A 13,700-nucleotide genomic window follows, 5' to 3' on the forward strand; every position below is an offset into this window, starting at 1 on the left:
ATGTGTAATTACACGATTAATTATAGTATTTCTTGGATGTCTCTATTCTGGAAGAGAGTAAGCTTCGTGAGTGTGACTAAATTCTGGGGCAATGTCCCCAGCTAAAGTAATACCTGGCACTTATGAAGTTCCTAGTGTTTGCAGCCTGCATCATCAGCCAGCATCTCCACCTCTGTATCATAGTGCTTTCCAGTTAGATATGCCCTGGTCCGTCTTTACAGACCCCCACCCCTCCTCCAGCCTGTAGACTCCTCACTCCTGTGGAGACATGCTCACCCTTCCTTCTGAGCAGCCTGCCTCTCCCTCCCCTAAACTGTTAACCGAGCCACTGGCAATTGAGCTGCCAATGGCTTTTCAGGGCTTGCTTTACATTTGTGGCTGTGGCTGTCGTTCTTTCTCTTCTCCTTTCCTTCCTGTCTGTCCTGGATTCCCTGCTTCTTGGTGCCATCTTTCCCACTCTGTCTGTTCCCCAAATGTCAGTTTCTCCCAGGATTTCTTCCCTTCCTCTCTCCTCACACAGAATTCTTTGTGGGTGATATCATTCTCATCACCACTTCAGCTGCCACCTCCTACGCTGATGGTTGCCGAAGTCTGTAGCTTCACGCTGGCTCTGTCTGCTGCCCACTGGATATCCTCTTTTGCTTTTGACTTGATACATGCTACATGCAAGCAATGCCAGACAGTGATCATGAACAGGAGCTCATGTGATCTTCCTCCCTACCAACGAGGAAACTGAGGCCAGAAAGTAGCGTAGGATCAAAGAACGAGTATATATCAAAATGAATGAAAAACTTAGACTCCTGATGCCTGGAACCCCAGACTACAAATCCCTGCCAAACACTGAGATGTGTGTCCTGTGCCATTGGCAAGCCTTCCCCACCCCGAGACAGCCCTTGTCTCAGCTCTCACTTGTGCTGACTCTGTGTGTGTGTGTGTGTGTGTGTGTGTGCGCGCGCACACACGTACACGGTGCTCTCTCTGCTCAGTAGTGCCTTCCCTTTCTCTGCACCTTGGTCTACAGAGAGTATGAATTGGCTGCCACCAAAATTCCTCAGCTCTTTACCAAAGCTCCTCCTATTTTTCTGAACTTCCAGAGGACATGCTAGTTTCATCTAGCCTGTTGATGAAGCATGCCTGACTCATGCATTGCTTAATGTGGCTTTGTTGGTTAGTTCAGGTCTTTAAAAAATTATCCAGTGGGTGAAGAATAAAAGCGGAGCACTCGGCTACACTTGTGGGTCCCTGCTGGAAATAGTTTCCACCGTTGTGAGCAAATTAAAGATGACAGTCTGAGCGATGAAGCAGCCATAGAGAAAATGACCCTTTATCTTGACATTCTGGCGCTGGGCATCATCCCTGCTCTGAGCATTTAGTCCTCTGTCCATGCACGATGGCACCGTCTCCACTCGTGTGTGTGCTGACTGGTCTCCTTCACTTCCTTCCGTGAGAAGCTGCTTTTCCTCTCCTGTCTGCCACATCTAAAGCTACTAGATTTTGTTGACTTTGCTGACCAGAGTTCAGCACCTCACAGAGACCCCAGTGCCCTCTTTCCTCTTCTGATGTTATAATTTTAAAGCTTTTTACTGTTGTCCTTGGGGGATGGGGTGTGCCAACAGCAGTGCTTGGTGGTCAGTTGGGGTCCGTTCTCTCCTTCCACACCGGAGTGCAGGCTTGGAGCTCAGGGTGCTTGTGCACGAGGCACTTCTGCCTGCTGAGCCATCTCACCAGCTCCTCTTCTTTTCAAAAGATGGAGCCAGAGAATTGTGCGGAACTGTAAAGCAGGTGTCTGGAAAGAGCCAATCAACCTAGAACTTTCTAAATGAACCTGTTAAATATAAAGGTACATTAGGACCTGTGGGTTGGGTAGGGATGGGGTGTGTCAGCTAAACCTAGTTGAGTGTATGCTTAAGCGCCAGGGTTTATTTTTTATTTTTATTTTTTTGCTTTGGAGCCTATCCTGGAATTAGCTCTTGTAGACCAGGCTGGCCTCGAACTCACAAAGATCTGCCTGCCTCTGCCTCTCGAGTGCTGGGATTAAAGGCGTGCGCCACCACCGCCTAGCCTTTTTATTCATTCTTTTGAAGTCCCACCAGAAGCATCCTGGAAGGAGGTAACCAGCTTGCTCTGTAGCTTCAGTAGCAAGAATCAGTCTAAACCAGGCTCTGCTTCTCTGTGGCTTGTGCTTTCTCCAGTGCCCACGTCTGTGGGAAACTCGCCGTTTCTTGACTCCTCCTGCTTCTTTTTAACATTCAGCCATTTGTAGAACCCAGCTCTTTGCAGGCAGCTTTTCTAAGTGAATAAAGGAACATTCCCTTTGCACCAGTGAGATTAATTTGGCCAGCTGCATAATGATGGGGCCACACTTAAGAGTTCAGCTTCTTAGTGTCTTCAGTGTTTCACTTTGTTGCTTTTTATTTGTTTGAACTTGTATGATGTCTTTAGTAAAATACCATTTGTAAGAAGTCATATATTTGACCTAGAAAGCTGAGTGGTGTAAGCAGAGCAAGCCCATGATTGGAGTTTTCGGAGTGTGCAGTCGGGGTTAAACATTCTCACACAGAAGTGGCAGTCGCTGTTCTCAGAGGCCCCTACTGAGGATGGAAAGTTGAACGTCCTAATTTCTTTCAAAAATTGCTTTGCGAAATTAACAAGGTTGATTTTTTTAAAAAAAAAATTAGTTACCATGAGTTGTAAGGACATCTATCAATGTTGCACAGAGAAACCCTTTCTCAACAAAACAAAACAAAAAACAAGCAAAACTCAAAAATCCCAAACTGATTTTAAAACTATCAGGTATGTGAAGATTCTCATTTTCTAACTTGTGTTGTTTTAAGACAGTGTCTCACTCTGGCTAAGGCTGGCCTGGAATTCACTATAAATTGTAATAGCTTAACAGAACTTCATTTCTTTTTTAACTATTAAAACTTTGCCTTTTCAATACAAAATTTATTTCACCTATATGTAGAAAGAAACACAAAGAGTGTTAGAAATAAGTCATTAATTTCAAGGTTTTAAAAAAATTTTGTGTGTGTGTGGACACAGCCATGCCTGGCCTGCTGAGCCACCACTGTGCTGGCCCAAAACAGTGTATTTAGTTATTGGAATCTTCGTAGACACTTAAGTTATATGTGCCAAGAAAGAGCAGGGAAAGGCTGTTCGTTTGAGGGATAAGGCCAGACTTGTTTCGTGTTCTTGTGAAGCTGTCTCAGGAAAGAGCATGTTTGAAGCCGTATGGCTGCTGTATGTAATATACTGAACATCTGTTTTCTTTTTAGGGCTAGTGAGATGGATGTGTGGTAAAGGTGACTGCCACATGCTTGAGGACCCAAGTTTGATTCCCAGAAGGAGAGAACTGTCCCCAGTCTTGATGTACTTGCCATGGTGCACACACTTCCCCTTTAAGCTCTTACATGTGTGCATGTCGCGTACAAGCACACACACACTAAATGCATGTAAAAAGAATTTCTTAAGTACTACGTAGCTTTTGTGCCCTTTCAGGTCAGCTTTCTAGATGGGCTCGTTGACACTCTCAGCTGTGTGCCTTTCTCTTCCTCTCTGTGGGTCTGTGGACATTTCTTGTGTCTGAGTTGTTACAGCTTTTGTTGTACTACCTTCCCTGTGACGGGTTGAATAAGTGGGTGACAGGCATCAATTTGAAGACAGTGGGGACCCTTTATAACTTTTCTTTTTTAGATTTGGCAGTAAGTAGACATGAAACTCACACAGGCTGAGTTTTGCCCCAGCTACTGAACTTGTAGTAGCTGCTGCCATCTTTGCCACCACCTCTAGCAATTTTTTATTTTTATATTTTAATGGTTTATTTTTATCTTGTGCGCATTTCGTGTCTTGCCTGCACATGTATCTGTGTGAGGGTGTAGACCCAACTTAAGAGCAGCGTCAGTTGCGTCTTCTCTACCATGCTGAAGCAGAATTTTGAAGGTGACTAGACAGATTCAAGTTTCACGGGTCCCACCCTGCTCCTGGCTGGCTGGTTGTTTTTATGACTATGTACTCCGTCCACAGCCAGCTGCTGCAGACCTTTGGACAGGTGTTCTCCGATAGCATATGTGTGGGTGGAAACACATTCTCTTACTGGTAGGGAAAATCAATCCCCGTATTTAGTTCTCAAAAAACTGAACGCTGAAGAGACGGCTCAGTGAGAAAAGGTGCTTGCCTCCAAGCCTGCTGGCCTGAGCTCGGTCCCTGGCGCCCACTTGAGGGTGGAGAACTGACTCCCAACCACCTTTCCCCCTCCCACTGGGGAGGGCAGGAAGAGGATTAAAAATAAAACAAATCTTTAATAAAAACCCAGATGACCAGGGGCTGGGATTGTAGGCCAATGGTAGAGTGCTTGTATAGCTTGCATGAAGTCCTTCCTTCATTTCCAGCAGCACCAGCTTCCTCCGTAAGGAAGTAAACAGATGGGGTCAAGTCTGGAAAGCTTTGCCCTAGTGAAGCGAAACCTGCTCACCTTCAGGGCTGAGGATGACTTCTGAGTTCTGAGTCCTGGTGGCTGTGACGCAGACAGGGAACGGCAGACATGATGGAGCAGCGCGTGCATCTGTGTCTGCATGACTTCCTCTGGCTTTGAGGCTCTGGGGTGTGCTTCTGTTCCTTCCTCTCCAGGTCCTGCAAGCGCTCTTCTGGACACTTTTATTGTTTGCTTTTTTGAGACAAGATTTCACTTGGATGGACCAGGCTGACCTCAAACTCACAGACCTCCGCCTGCTTCTGCCTCCCTGTGCTGGGATTACAGCCATGGTCGCCATGCCCTGCCCTTTGTTCTGATCACGCTTAAGGTCTGCTGTCAAATACCAGTAACCTTCCTTAGGGTCCTTTCCCGAGGCCTGTCAGCTCCTGCTGAAGTAAAGACTTTCTTCCATTCCAGTTTTCACCCAGCTACACCTGTCTCATTGATTTACTGTTCCTTACTGCTTCCATTTTACCAATTGTCCAGTCTCCCCTTCGACAAGTGTGTATTGTACCAGGATGTGGGCGGGCCACTGAGTTGAACAAGACAGTCCCTGCCCTCAAGTGCACAGTGTAGTCGGGAGCCAGAGGTGTAAACAGATGATTAAAATACCACGGAGTGTGCTCAGAGTTACGGGAGAGGAGCCCTAGGAGGAATGGCAAACAGTGGAGAAGACACGTCTTGGAGGAGCCCATGGTAGAGAACTTTACTGTCAGAAAGAGATTTTTAGGAGCCCACATCCGAGTCTCCACATTCCTGTGGCTCTCGTTTCTTCCTGGTCTCCTTAATGTCTGTGCTCAGTTCTGAATCTAACCCAGCTAATTGGCATGGCAGAGTTAGACTCTCTTAATTGACTCTCTTGAGAACCTGAGACATACTGACAATGAGTGATGGAAACCGTGCGCACCGAAGAAAGCCCTTGAGAGGCCTTTCACTAGCAGTATTGGCCCTAGGGAGGAGTTTGTGAGTGGGCAGGAGCTGAGTGCTCTGTCCTTTACAGTGGAAATCAGCTTTCTGTTTGCAGTGAAGGTTCCCTGTGCAGTAGAGTCCTCTTCCTCTGTTCATTGTGCATATTCTTGGAGATTACCCGAATTCTTGAATTGACCTATGGGAAGAGTTTTGATTTTTACTATTTTATTAGAGAAGGGTTAGAGAAGCAGATGAATCTTGTGATTTAGTTTGTACAGTATGTAATCCAAATGAAAATTTAAAATTTCCTGAAATAGTGGGAAACTAAACTGATGCATTAGTCAAGGCAGAGAACTAGCTATCGTGAATGAGGTTCTGGGGTCCAGCGCAGCTCTGCAAAGATGAAGAGATAAATACAGAAGAAAAAGTCACATTTTAAATGCACTGTACAAAGTGTGGTACATCTTGTTCTTTCCCCATTATTTAATTTGGATGTCTTATGCTAGCAAATATACATGTATGATTATTCCTTTTAGTAATGTGAGTGTGTATGTGTGGGCTCACATGCGCATGTCAGAGAGCAACTTGTGGGTGTTTGTTCTCTCCTCCCTGTGAGTAGCAGGGATTGAACTGGGGTCATCCAGTTTGGCAGCAAGTGCTTTCATCCATGGAGCCATCTCACTAGTCCTCACTCTGTCTTCAAAAATATAAATAGGGGGCTGGAGAGATGGCTCAGAGGTTAAGAGCATTGCCTGCTCTTCCAAAGGTCCTGAGTTCAATTCCCAGCAACCACATGGTGCCTCACAACCATCTGTAATGGGGTCTGGTGCCCTCTTCTGGCCTGCAGGCATACACACAGACAGAATATTGTATACATAATAAATAAATAAATAAATATTTAAAAAAAAAACAAAAATATAAATAAAGCCAGGCGGTGGTGGCGCACGCCTTTAATCCCAGCACTTGGGAGGCAGAGGCAGGCGGATCTCTGGGAGTTCGAGGCCAGCCTGGTCTAACTAAGTTCCAGGACAGGAACCAAAAAATAGCTACGGAAAAACCCTGTCTCTAAAGTCCAATATATATAAATGCCGGGTAGTGGTGGTGCAGGACTTTAATCCCAGCACTAGGGAGGCAGAGACAGGAGGAGCTCTGTGAGTTTAAGGCCAGTCTGGTCTACAGAGTGAGTTCTAGGACAGACTCCAAGGATACAGAGAAACCCTGTCTTGAAAAACCAAATATATATAGACTTGTAAAAAAGTTATGTGTATGCGTGTCTGTGTGATATGCACACATGTGCACACATACCCATAGAGGCCAGAAGTGTAGGATTCCCCTGGAGTTGGAGTTACATGTATGTGGGTTTTGAGAACTCTACAATTATCTACAGGAATAGAGAACTTAACCATTGAGCCATCTTTCCAGCCTCCCTCATTCTTTCTTAATGGAAAAAAAAGTTTTGTTTGTTTTTGAGATAGGAACTTAATGTGTTGCCCTTGCCAGCTTAGAACTTAGCCCTGGCTGGCTTTGACCTTGCAGGAATCCTTTCCCTCTGCCTCCCAAGTGCTTAGATAATAGGTGTGCATCGCTCTATCTGGCTTATTGGGAAAAATAAGATAGTATAAATCAAGCCTATTTTGTCAAAATCAAACTTGGTCAGAGTGAGTGAATGAAGTAAAGCTTCTCCTTAGGTCCGCTCTGTAAGAGGAACTCACTTGGTTCCTGATCTTCTAGATTTACATGTCTCTGTGTGCAGATGTGCCTAGGTCTGTGTTTTATAAGACTAGGTCACATGTTCCCGCTGTTCTGCTCTTGCTGTTTGCATGGAACAAATTTTAGACATTGTTCTTTCCCACTGTGTTTAGAATACCTATGTCTTCCCTAGATCAGGGCCTTTTAGCCTCAGCGTTGTTGCTATTTGTGCTAGATGGTCTGTGTTGTGTGGCGTCCTGTTCATTGCAGAGTGTACACACACACACACACACACACACACACACACACACACACACACACACACACAGACTTTGTGCTCACAACCTCTCATTCTCCATCTGAGACAAAAATGTTCCTAGACATTTGCCACACGCCCCCACTCCACTTCAGGACCTCACTGTTGCTAACTTAAAGTCACTGGTAAGCACCTGGCTTCTTTCCAGGATTCTCATCCCAATAATGGGGCATTCTTTTACTGTTTTTTTGTTTGTACACATATAAATACAGTATTGTAAATATTCTCACCACAAGAATGGGGCATTCTTTCACTGTTTTTTGTTTGTACACATATAAATACAATATTGTAAATATAATATTGGGTACATTCATAGAAGTGAAGTTGTTAAATCAGAATTTTTATAGAAGTTGTTAGATAACTTAGATAATGTAACTTATTTTTATCAGTATCCTGATGATTCCAAATTCATATGGTTTTGAGTTCTAGGTCTATATGCCCCCCACTGTTGATGGGGCATCTCCATGTGTTCCACAGATCCATACACAGTTCATCTCTTGTGTCTTTATCCCATCAGTAACATAGCTCATCTATTTCCCTATCAGCAGGTAGCACTATCTTTCATCTCAAGCCATGACCAGTCAAGGAGTCTAACCCAGTCTTCCTCCTCTCTCTTGGTTCATGCTCACAGTCTCTTTCGTTCATTTTTTCTTTTCCTACTTGTGTCTCTGCAGCAGGCTGGTACATCAAGACTGCCTGTCCTTGCTGTCTGTCTTCACTGTGCTTCCTGCAGTCTGCATTTGTCTGGTATGGTAGGCTGAAGCTAGCCAGCTGCAGCAGACATGTATCACCCTGGATTTCAGCTTTCTATTGTCAGATTCTCCCCTAGCTGTTGGCGTATAAATAGTAAATGTTACCAACGTGAGTGCTTAGAGTCAGGTATGGTGGTGCAGTCTCAGCACTTGGGCTGAGACTGGAAGATTGTGACTTTGTAACTAACCCATGTTATCTAGCAAGCTTCTGTCTCAAAATTACACATGCAGGGGTTAGAGAGATTGCTTTGTGGTTAGGAGTACTTGCTATGTAACATGAGGACTGGGGTTCAGATCCTGGTACCCATTCCTGTGAATGCCCAGAACCTTTGGGATCCGACAGCCTCCTGCCTTCTACACACACACACACACACACACACACACACACACACACTATCTTTTATGCTACTTAAAACCTTTTTCTGTTTTTATGCATTGAGTTTTATATAAAACTTTATTTTTCTCTGCTTAAAAAATTTCATTATTTATTTATTTTTTAGAAAAATGCTCTTGTGCTGTGTGTATTTCACTACCTGCGTTTCTTGCCACAGCTCTGAAGCATTTTTCTTCTCTTGAAGGCCTTTTGGGCCTGTGAGGTTCCTCTTCTCCTACTCAGCCTGCTCACTGCCCGTCCACCTGCTTCTTGGCGTGCGGGCAGCTCAGTGGATTGTCTGTGTGTGCACTTCACTTTGTTGTGAGGAACAGCCGTGTATATGAACGATACAGGCCAGTGAATCAAGGAGAGGATGTGGCAGCTCCAGCCTCAGGTTCCGACCTGGGTGTTAGCAAAAGGGCCTTGGAAAGTCGCTTTCACAGATCAGGTATCGCGTGCCATTCCGTTTTTGGAGCATCTTAAATACCAAGGAGGTGAGGATGCTGAGGGATGCCAAGGAGTCTCTGTTGCTGTATGTAGCGAGTTTCTGTGCAAGGCTGATGAGGGACAAGTCTGTGGGAAACCACACTTTACAAAGTCTTGTCAAAGAACCAATTTAAATACTCTATTCTATATGTGGTACTTCTGTAACACTGTAATTATTATTTTTTTTACAGTGATTAACCACAAAATAAGGATAATGCATAACCTATTTCTGTTTCTTGCTATTTTAGGGGACATCACACAGAAAGGATATGAAAAGAAGAGGTCCAAACTTCTGTCTCCTTACAGCCCACAGACCCAAGGTATGGGGTGAGAAATCTTTAAGTGTTCTTACACTAAAGAGATACTGTCTTAGCAGACCTGTCATTCGTTTGTCCCGCCTCCGCCTTCTCTTAAGGGAAGAGAAACAGGCAAGATAAGAGGAAAAGAGTCTCAGCTGGGCATTTTTTTAAAATAAAAACTATTTATTTATTTATTGTGTATACGGTGTTCTGACTGCAGGCTAGAAGAGGGCACCAGATTTCGTTATGGATGGTTGTGAGTTACCATGTGGTGGCTGGGAACCGAACTCAGGACCTCTGGAAGATCAGGCAGTGCTCTTAACCACTGAGCCATCTCTCCAGCCCCTATGCTGGGCATTTTAAAGATACCTGAGGTCACTACATAATTTACTTAGAGCTTGGGTAGTAGTGTGTGAAAGATGGAAAATTTCAGGCTGTGGAGAACCGCATTTTATATATATGCAACTTGAGCATATGACAATTTTAGCAGTGATAGAGAGAAAGAAGGAGAGCAAGGAGGGAGAGAAGACAGATGCCTGTTATAGGGTGTGCCGATGCTGGGAGGCAGGAAGATGTAGAGTCAGGACCCCCAAATGCCTGAGAGTCAATCTACATCCTAGATACTACTTCTGTGAAGAAATTGCCAAGTTTCTTATATGTGTGGAAGTCCAGAGTGCCCTTTGTGCTTAGCTCCAGTTGCTCTTCCCTGCCTCCGAGGTGTGGGACATACGACTGTATATGGTGGCCAGAGAACAGTTGTGGGAGTTGGTGCCCTCCGTCCTGAGGACTGAACTCGGGTTTTCAGTTTTGGTGGCAAGTACTTTCGCTTGGGGAGCCATCATGCCAGCCCACTATAGGGTTATAATTTTATTTTTAAAAATGATTTACTTACATTTAGTTATTTTATGTATATGAATGTTTTCATGCCTGAGTGTATGTGTACCATCAAGTGTGCCTGGTGCCCACAGAAATCAGAAGAGGACTTCAGATCCCCGAGTTACAAACCCTTGTGAACCGCCATATAGGTGCTGGAAATCATACCCAGGTCCTCTGTAGGTGCACAAGATCAACATGATCTCTTAGCCCCAGAGCCTCCAGCCCCAAGAGGTTTTTATTTTTTTTTAAGACAAGGTTTCATTAAGTAGCCTTGGCTGGCCTGAACTCAATGTGTAGGCCAGCAGTCTGGCCGCCTAGAGACCTGCTGTCTCTGCCTCCTAAGTGCTAGGACTAAAGGTGTGTACCGCCACACCCAGCTTAAAGTCACTTGTACTCTGGCATTTCTTTTGATAGCTATGTGCCGCTTTAATCATAACTTACTAAAAAACATTTTTATTTTTAGTTTCCCTTTATAATCAAAATTGGTTTCTGTAAGTTTGTTCTTTGTAAAGCTAATGGCTCAGTTATAAATGCCATGAAGTTTTGTATCTCCCATGGTTGTCAACTAAATGTAGTATATGGTTAGAGTCTGTGAATATTTGTTGAATGAATAATAAACAAGGATTTCCTTCATTGTCCCACAGTATCTGCAGGGGGCTGGCTCTAGGATCCCATTAGTTACTAAAATCTGCATATGCTAAGGTTCTCCTGGACAATGGCATATTCTGTTTGTGTTTGGCTGTAATCTGTGCTCATCTTGCCGTGTTTTAAATCATTTCTCGCTCACTTCTGATGCCGACCATGATGTGAATGCTGGCTAAATCGCTGCTGCACTGTGTTGCTTAGACAGCGATGGCAGGAGGGAAAAGTCTGCACGGACAGCCTCTTCCCCAAAATATTTGCAGTCCAAGGCTAGTTGACTTCATGGATGTGGAATGTACAGACACAGAGGCCGATGGTCCCTTCCTATAAACCTCTAGTCAATTTTAAAATACTTTATGAACATATGGGCATGGAAATAAATTGAGAGAAGAGAGGTGGAAATCAATCAGTGACAGCTAAGGAAAAGTCGGTGTTTGCTACGGCGTCTGATGAGTGGAAGGTGGAAGTGTTATGTGACTGCTGCTTAGCCGAGAACCTCGCCTATCCTCGGAAAGCCCAGAGACATGGAAAGAGAGGCTGGGGAACGGCTCAGTGGACAGAGTGCTCGGCGTGCAGGCTTGAGAGCAGGGGTCTAGATTCCTTCACATTCACTGTAAACCAGCAACACAGGGGATCCTGAGTCACAGTGTGAAACCAGTATATGAATTCACAGTGAGAACTCTGTAGTGCCCTATGGGCAGACCTCTGTGCAGAGCCCAATCCTAAGTAGGTGATTACTTGGTGAGTTTTTTATCTGCAGTACACCGGGAGTGTGCACACATCTTTCAGAGACTTGCCCTTACAGATGGCCTCCATTCCCTTACACCTCTGTTAGCTTCCTGACAAGAGATTTCTGTTTCCTACGTCTGGCCCACCCATTCTTAGTCCTCCATTTTGCCTAACAAGGCTATCTGTCCAGGTAGAAGGGCTGTGCTTTGGATTCCAAATATTCCTTCCTCCCTTTCTGAAGCTGGGGGAGTGTGTGTCCTTGTCACCTTGGATAAGGCATTGTGACTGGTGCACACGGAGTCCACACAGTGGGGGAGAGATGGCTCAGCAGTTAAGTGGAGGCTCTTCCACAGGACTCAGGTTCAATTCCCAGCACCCACGTGACCATTAACAGTGGTCTGTGACTCCACTTCCAGGGGATCCAACACTCTTCTGGCCTCTGAATGAACATGGTATGCAAACATACAAGCAGGCCAAAGACCTCTACACACACACACACAAACACACACACACAAAATAATTTATTTGTTTTTTTTTTTAATTGGTTTTTCGAGACAGGGTTTCTCTGTGGCTTTGGAGCCTGTCCTGGAACTAGCTCTGTAGACCAGGCTGGTCTCGAACTCACAGAGATCCGCCTGCCTCTGCCTCCCGAGTGCTGGGATTAAAGGCGTGCGCCACCACCGCCCGGCCACACAAAATAATTTAAAGAAGAGACATCAAAAGGCAGTAATACTGAGGAAAATGGGCCTGCTTGCTTCTTCCTACCACCATGTGGAGCAGTTTTGACTGTCAGTAATAAAATTCTGCTCCTGCTGAAACCAGCAGCTGAGCTTCTCTTGTGCCTCTGCCGGCAAGGCCCTTCCAGCCAGTTCTTGTGTTTCTTCCTTTGCTGTAGCCACGCCCCCTCCATCCTCTGGCTAACTGCTCAGACTGTTTCTGCTCACCCCTCAGCCCACTCCAGCACCTGAAGCTGGCACCACTAGATTCGTTAGTGTTCACACTTGCCTCACAGTCACTCTTTTTTTGGGGGGGGGAAGGGCAGGATTTTTCTGTGTAGCCCTGGCTGTCCTAGAATTTGCTCTGTAGACCAGGCTGGCCTCAAACTTAGAAAGATCTACCTGCCTCTAGAGTGCTGGAATTAAAGGTGTACTCTGAGTCACTTCTGAATTCTTCTTATTGACACAGTCTAGAATCACCTGGGATTATCTAGATCAGGCTGGCCCGTGGGCATGTCATATCTGTGGTGGATTGATTATTTAAGCATATTAATTTCTTGTTCCTCATATTGTTTTTGGTTTTGTTCGTTTGGATTTTGTTTTGTTTTCTTTTCTCCCTTTTGAGACGAGATCTCTCTGTGTAGCTGGCTGTCCTGGAATTTGATATGTAGACTGAGCTGGCTTTAAACTCACATGATGCCTCTGCCTCCCATGTGCTGGGATTCAAGTTGTACACCATCACACCTGGGAAATGTTGGAATTTTTACAACAAGGCTCACGCTTTTTAACTTCTCACAGTCTCTTGGTTATAGGCACATTGATTGCAGGCCCAGTCTGGATTCTGATTTACTAAGTTTAGGGTGGAACCTGAAAACGTGCATTTCTGTTAGATTTCCAGATACTACTTAGGGTGCTGGTCTGCTGACCAGATTTTCAGAACTAATGGACTGTCTCTCCAGATTATTTGAGCCAAACCTGTGGCTTTATCATTTGAATATTGGCAACTCACAAATGTGAGTCTACAAGCCAGATCCTTTCTAGAGCCCCATCCATAGATCCACTGTGTGCTCTGCTCTTTTTTGAGACTGAGTCTCACTATGTAGACCAGGCCAGCCTCAAACTCGTAGAGATCCACCTGCCTCTGCCTTCTTATATAATCCATTGAAAGTCACTTCTATTTCAACCTTTTCAAACTAATTATATTGATGACTTTCGAGTGCTGCCCTTGCTATATCTCCAATCTGACCTCTACACCACGTGTGCACACGTATACACACACACACATACACAATTTTGTTAATGTGATAGAGAGATCATCTTACATCAGGCTGGCCTGTGGGCGTGTCTGGGGATTATCTTGTTGTGTCATTTGATGTGGGAGGAGCCAGCTCACTGTGAGTGACACCATTCTTTGGGTTTGGGTCCTGGATTATATAGAAAAC

General features: G+C 44.9%; 1 protein-coding gene across 2 annotated transcripts in view; it reads left to right on the top strand.

Annotated features, from left to right (window-relative positions):
• Window positions 1-13,700, top strand: part of Dip2b (disco interacting protein 2 homolog B) — a 191,524-nt gene that overhangs the window by 58,702 nt on the left and 119,122 nt on the right. For both annotated transcript variants that reach the window (XM_075960651.1, XM_075960652.1), the window contains exon 2: window positions 9,245-9,316. In XM_075960651.1, the coding sequence (XP_075816766.1) occupies window positions 9,245-9,316 (72 nt within the window). The remainder of the gene's footprint in view (window positions 1-9,244; window positions 9,317-13,700) is intronic.

This window comes from Microtus pennsylvanicus, chromosome 2 (genome assembly GCF_037038515.1).
Source record: "Microtus pennsylvanicus isolate mMicPen1 chromosome 2, mMicPen1.hap1, whole genome shotgun sequence".
In the NCBI taxonomy this organism is placed as follows: Eukaryota; Metazoa; Chordata; class Mammalia; order Rodentia; family Cricetidae; genus Microtus; species Microtus pennsylvanicus.